Raw genomic sequence first — 7,538 nt, forward strand, 5'->3', positions numbered from 1 at the left:
GAAACAGAATATCTTATCATTGTTATTTAGAGTATATACATACACATATCAACACCACTTTTTAAATACAATCAGAAATGGACCTTATAATGCTCCTCACACAGTATTATAGCAAATAGGATAACAGCTTAATTATTGATTAATTTTTAAACTGTTTATAAATTTCAGCATTAATGAAGCATCCAGTTCACCACTTCTGTTTACAACTAGTGCATTATTGGTACAGAACCATAAGCTTTCTTCAAAGATATTTTAAAAATTAATTAGCTTTGATGGCTACAAGTAAGTCATTACTTTAGAATTATTTTCAAATTTATTTATATTTTAAAAATTATGTCATAAAAGCCAAAATTAGACTGCCATTTGAAATAGTTTTTATCCTTCTTCACAAAGATTTCATCTAATTATACAGTAAACTAAGCTTGAAATTATAAATTAATCAAATGGTAATGCTGGATTAAAATAATATCAGGCTGTATTTCGTCTAATCCCAATGAATCTAGCATTATTATTTGATTGATTAAACAATTTCCTGCAACCACAAAAACTTACAAGTATCTTCAATAGAAGAAATTGTATTTTAATGACTCTTCGATAAATTTTGTGCACTATTTTCAAAAAAATATTTTAAAGCCATAGTCAATCTCTTGTATCTTTAACAGCACATACAGATATAATATATTTAATATTTGCAAAAACTATTTTAGAAATTTGTTTTCTTCTTCAAAACATATCAATAAATGGGACCTTTAAACTTCTGCTAAGAATTTGCTGAATATTTAAAGAAATTTGTAGAATCAGTTTTTGTATCATCCAGATTATTGGGATTCTCTCATAAAATAAATGATGAAAATCTTAAAAGTATAGTGAAAATATTTCTGATTTCTATACAAAAATATAATAAAATTTGCATTAAAGAATTTTCATTTAACAAATATTCAATTTTAAATTTTTTTACGAATATTTTGAGTTATATTTTCTTAGAATGTTTTCACTTGAGAATAATAAAAACATATTTCTAAGAGTGGAAATTTTTTATGGATTTATTAAATATATTTAATATGCTTATAGTTCAAAATTCTATAATAATTAAATTTATTTAAAATGATGATGTGTAAATGCTAGATGTATTTTCAGTATGAAAAAACAAATTTTTCATTTTATTTATTTATTAAACCTTTTCTGTATAAAAAAAATAAAAGATGTTTATGCATATCTGATTTGTGGTTACTAGAACTTAATAATTCTATATATAAACAACAATGGAACTTTATATAATATATTTTGGTATTAATGATGCATAAATTGTTGAATATTTACTTTTCAATTAGGAAAATACAACAAATTTCACATAATTTTTATCAAGTACACTATAGATTTTATAAAATTATAAAACAACACAGCTTTAAAATATGTGTTGAAGTTTTTAAACATACATATAGCAAAGTTCTTGATAAAAAAATCATATAAGCACTTCTAAAGTATTAAATTATAAAGCTTTAAATATTTGAAGGATATATATGCAGGGTGCAAAAGAGATTTTTACAGCATTGCATCAGCTCATGTTGTGAAAGTAATCATTTCATAGTAGTGTTTTACCAGTTAGCGTACTGATACTGGCTTTTTTTTTAAAAAAGAAGGTCAGTAGCAGTATGCTTTTATATTCTTATATTGGCTTTTATGATCTTATAAAACCCAATATTTGTAAGGAAAGTATTATCTAGTGGGAAAAAAATCAGGAAAGTTAGAGTTGTATAACTTTCCTTGCAAAAACATTTAAAATTGCATATGGTGCCTTCTGTTGTTACCTTTTATTAATAATTATAAAATCACAGACATGAAGAGGAAATTATAAAATGGCAAAATGCTTAAATTTGAGGATAGAGATGAGTTTAAAAAATTTTAAATACTAACGAGTAAAATCTTCATTAAGTCAATCCCACTCGAGATATGACACTTGACCCCCTTATCTTCCCACCCCATGACCTTTAACCATCAAAATTTCATAGCATCACTCTCGTAATATCCAAATCCCCGTGCAAAATGTCAGAAATTTTCGAAAAAAGTCAAGTGAGTTATTCAGCTTGAAAGTAGGCAAACAAAATTTTGCTCCCCCACATCTGGGATTGTCGTGCCAAAATTATGGTAACCCTTGTTGTAAGTAAGTTTATTTGTCCCATATTAATGAATAAAAGTATTTTTATTGCAAGATGCCAAATAATAGTTGTAATTTACTAAATTTGCTATCATCGTTCATGCCTGGATACATTTTTGACTTCTTTCAACTACCAAAGCAACAAGAGAATTTCTTTGCCTTCTTTATCAGTTTCTGTAATTTTGTAGGTGCTTCTCCAATGAAATGTTATGGGTGAAGTTTATTTTGATCGAACTCTATGTCCTCAGTCCACATTTGGGTCTCGATCTCATCGTAGTTCTATTTGAAACAATCTCAATCTGAATATCAGACTGAAAATGTAGATTAACATTTTCGATTGAACAATCAAACTGTTAATGAATACCCAAAGAGCTTTAGCTTGACCCATTCGATTTGTTAAGTGTATCTCCGAGGATTCTAAAGGAAGTCCTCGGAGGTACACTTAACAAATCTTCTGAATCTTCCGGATGTCGGGGATTCTCCTAAGAATCGGGCAGAAATTCACTTCTTTCTGGATTCTCCGATTGTCGATGATGGTTCAGTGATTCGGGCTAATTCCACTGACTTCTGGATATTTTGGATTGACTGTGGGATGAAATAACATTTGTTCATCTCTTATAGCCCATTAGTGACCAGTGGATAAAACTCACGGTTTTATCCACTTAGTCATTCCATTCGGGTTGCAGGTTTGCACCTGACCAACTGGCTGGCCATGTGGAAACCGGGAAAACAGGAAGACAAAAATCAGTTTAATATTTAAGTAAAGATCTTCAAATATATAAAGGAAAAGGTGTGTATAAAAATTATATATTAGATAAAAAAGCAATTCAAACAAATAAAAAAATAAGTAGATTAATTAAGTTTTTTAAAGATAAACAAATTTCTATTATAAAAGCAGATAAATCTTATGCACTTATCATTATTAAAAATTCAGATTTACAACAAAAGAAAAGACAAATAGTAACTACAGATGAATATGAAGTTTTACCTAGTGATCCAACAGAAGATATTAAAAAGAAACTAATTAAATTAATGAAAATATATAGAAAAGAGTTTACAAGCAATGAATTTAAGAAGATCGTCAATTTTAATAATGTACGTATTCCACAACTTAATATTCGACTTAAAACCCACAAGATTGGACAGATTTTTAGACCTTTAGTAGATTTTAAATATTCAGTATTGTATAATTTAGAATATTATATAAAAAATTATTTGCAGTGTATCCCCGACTCTAAATATACTATAAAAAATGCAGATCAATTGATCTCAAGATTAATGCAAGGTCAAAGTAAAGACTCTTATAGATTTTTAAGTCTGGATGTAAAATCTATGTATCCTTCAATAAATTGGAATTTTATTATGGAAAGTTTAAGTAAATATGATTTACCTTGTTATATCTTAGAATTTATTCAGTTTACTTTTAAAAATAATTACTTTAAAATATCTACAGAATATTATCGCCAAAGAGACGGGATCGCAATGGGATCAGTAATTGGCCCAAAGCTTGCCGATATTTGTATGGCATCAATAGATGAAAAAATCTTCCAGTACCAAGGTATTGTTTTTTATACTAGATATGTGGATGACATATTAGTTTTGTACGACTCAAATAACGTTACAGCTGAAAATATCAAGGATTATGCAAATAGTTTAAATAAGAACATTAAATTTACTTATGAAGAAGAAAAAAATTATGAAATTAATTATTTAGATGTAATAATCACAAGAAAAAATGAAACATTGCTGTTCCGAAAATACGAAAAAATATGTAATAATAATAAGGTGATTAATTACAAGTCATATTCTTCTATAGGAATAAAAAGAAATGTTTTTTTGATGGAATTAAAGAAAATATTTAATAGAACAACTTTAAAAAAATATATTGAAATTGAAACTAAGAATCTTTTTAAAAAATATTTATTGAATGACTATCCACAACAGCTTATACGTAAGTGGTACAATTCGTATTTAAATAATAGATATAATGTTAAAAATAATAAAATAGAAAACTTATATATTAAAATTCCATATATTTTCAAATTTTATGAAAAATATAAAACTTATATTAAAGAATTGTTCTCAGTCAATTTAGTAGGTGAACAAAAAAATAAATTAAATAACAGTATTTGTCTGATTAATAAAGCAAATGAAAAACAATCGAAGAATCCTTTAGAAGTTGCAGAAGTCGTATATGAATTGATGTGTACGTGCACAGAACGGAAAAGCTACGTTGGAGAAACAGGAAGAAAACTGGAAGTGAGGCTAAAGGAGCATGAGGCGGCAATTCGATTGAACAGAACTGAATCCCCGTGGCAACAACACTGCAGTATTAAAAATTGTCTTATTGATCGTAGTAATATTAAAATTTTGTATAAAGAAAAAAATTTTGTAAAAAGACGCATCATAGAACATTACTGTATTAAAGAACATGCAAATTGTATAAATTTAAATACCGGAGCATATGTCGATGCATGCTGGGATAACTTGATAAACTATAATAGTACTGGCAACTTGACAGTGTAATATCCACTGAAGAGGCTAAAATAGCGAAATATATATGGATAACATAATAAAGTAAGAAATAGTGAAAATAATTCTCTGGTTTTCTCTGTTTTTTTAAACTCTATCGAAGTCGGAATTAAAGAGTGAACGTCACTTGTGGTTCTTAGAAATTTTTTTAAACCGAAAAATTTTTAGAATTTATTAATTTTAATATTTGTCTACACCGATCCCATTGTTTTTTATTATTTATTTCATGTGGAGTTTTCTAGATTTTTTAACATTAGTAACACCTAAATGGGGTCCAGTCTTCATAGAAAGTCCTCTTGAGAGGCATCCCCTCGGCAGATCACCTAGCCATAACCAAATAAACCAATCTTCATCTTCCTCTGTATTTCTCTTCTCTTTTGAAGATATTCCTTCCTAAAATTGCATGTAATAGATTGATCACTTTACAGACATCCATTTCATTATTTTATACATATCTAAATTTGTATACTTCAAATTTTACATTTTATGATACAATTTTATTATTCGAAAAAATCAACACTTGAAACTTTTGTCCTCCCTAAAACCAGTAAAAATAGATTTTTCTCAGTTTATGAGTTTCAAAATTTATTTAAATCTATTATGAAAACTTAAAAAAACATTAAAATGAAATTAATAGGCAAAAGAACTTCATTTTTCAACAATTGATAAACTTATTGTTGGTGCTCGTTGACAATACTTTTCGCTGTCAATTGTTACAGAAGTGCATTGTTGAGTTTTTAATTGATGAACTTCCTTCTGAGTCCTGGCGCCCACCACCACGCACCAAGCAGTCTTCGTACCCTGAATGCTGAGAGTTCAGTCGTGGTTTCACGCGTTGCTCGAATGGGCTGGCTATGTGGAGTTTTCTGGGTTTTCTCCACGTCTGTAACGCCTAAATAGGGCCGGTTTCCCTTAAAAAGAACACCCGGAAGGCATCCCCCTAGGCAGATAGCCCAAGTGTTGCATTGCCATAACAAACAACAATAACTGAGTCCTGGCACCATCCCGACGTATCGATCGCAATGGATCTTCGGCATTGGGATCAATCTAAAATATTTAGATCAAGGCTGAAATGTGGTCCTTAGACATTGGGTTCAATCGAAAAAACTACTGGAACTATTTTAGAATATATGAGAGAAGAAGACATCTCTGTTCGTCCATTCCCAAAAAGCCCGCATAGGGCGAAGACACAAGACACTAAGAAGATATTCCAAGAAGTATTTATAAAATGCTGAAAAATTCTGCAGTAAATTCTGTGATGTGAATATTTAATGAACCTTCAACACTGAAAACAAGTGCAAATGTAATGTAGTTTTTTTAATATAAAATGCTTTTATTTTATTGCCCACATGATCTGTAATAGAATATTCCTAAAATTTAAACAATGTCTAAGTATAAAACTTTTTAGATATATTTTATATTAACAATTAATATTTTATCAATTTTATATTTAATATTAAGTCTGACCTCACTAGATTTGGTTTTATTTGTTTACGATGGGCAGTCTGCTGTGGGAGTATGCCTCCCTGGAGGACGTTCAAAGGAAATCTGGCCCTATTTAGATGCTAAAAACGTGAAGAAAACCCAGAAAACTAGGCTAGCCCGTTGGCCAGGGCAGATATGACTCATGAGCCTCTTCTATTTTCCCACCACCTCAATCTTTAACCATCAAAATTATTAAATTTTGTTGGTTAAAGATTCCATAATATCCAAATCTCCTTGCAAAATTTCTTAACCTTTTTCCTTCCATGCCCCTTTTCTAATCAGCGAAGATCATGATCCCTTCTCAGAAACATTTTGAAATGCACTTGGTCGCAGAGTCGTACTTCACCAACGGACTGATCACGTGGCATTTTCTAGGTTTCATTCACATTGTAACACCTAACTACAGACCAATTTCCCTGTGTATATAGGGAAATTGGCCCCTATTTAAGTCTCCATTTTCATATGCAATTTACTCATTCTTCCCACCAGGTCACTTTGAATCTGTTCCTTGTTACTTCGTTCCAGATTTTTGTTTCAATTTAGNTCAGCACCCTGTTCATCATGTTACCATGCAACGTTAGGAAGAAATGTTAATCCTGTCTACATTGATAATGCTTACTGCTCATACAGTCATGGCAATGGTTTCATCTTTATATTGTATAGTTTTAAGCATAGTTTTAAGTTTAATTTTTAAATTTGATATTTTTTCTCACCTTGTATAATTTTAAGTATATTAAGACCTCTCGCTATTACCAACTGATGAGGGACTATTTTTCCATTGGAGAATAGTCCGAAATGCATTTTGGATTTTTATGGTTTTTATACTTATGTAATCATCTTATTGTACCTCTTTTTGTTTTATTAAATTTTTACTTTGATTCTTGAGCATTTGTGCCCATTATCATTGGTGTGATAAGCCCTTCCTATTATCTGCCTTACGGTTATAGATATTTTAATTAATTTAATTATACTTAGGGCTTAAAGCAATTTCTGTAATGACAAAATGCCAATCTTAATTTTTACATTCTAAACATATAGGGTCACTTTAGATATTTATTTAATGCATATACAAAAGGAAATACCACAAGATAATTGATATTTACTTCAAATTAACACCTTTAACAAAAGATTAAAATACAAATAAAGAATAAAAATCATTAGACATGATAAAAATATATACTTAATTAAAAACTAACAATTATATATTACAAAATAACTGTTTACAAATGTGTTTAAAATGTATAAAATCTTAATGTAGAGATCATTCCATATAGCCCATTTTCTGAATAGACTGATAGAAAAAGGATCTGAAAGAAATAGAAAGCCTAAAATTTGGGGTAAAAAAACAAGTGTAGTTATGAGTAAT

At 29.1% G+C, this 7,538-nt stretch overlaps 1 protein-coding gene across 1 annotated transcript; it reads left to right on the forward strand.

The window, feature by feature from the left end:
- Positions 1–2,982: 2,982 nt before the first annotated feature.
- Positions 2,983–4,681, forward strand: LOC111615451. Its single transcript, XM_023356863.1, has 3 exons — positions 2,983–3,250; positions 3,377–4,106; positions 4,302–4,681. The coding sequence occupies exons 1-3, from the start codon at positions 3,188–3,190 to the stop codon at positions 4,679–4,681; spliced, it is 1,173 nt and encodes a 390-aa protein (XP_023212631.1). The 5' UTR covers positions 2,983–3,187.
- The last annotated feature ends 2,857 nt before the right edge of the window (positions 4,682–7,538 follow it).

The sequence above is a fragment of the Centruroides sculpturatus genome, unplaced genomic scaffold (genome assembly GCF_000671375.1).
Source record: "Centruroides sculpturatus isolate CEXI.00-Female unplaced genomic scaffold, Cexi_2.0 scaffold2520, whole genome shotgun sequence".
Classification (NCBI taxonomy): Eukaryota; Metazoa; Arthropoda; class Arachnida; order Scorpiones; family Buthidae; genus Centruroides; species Centruroides sculpturatus.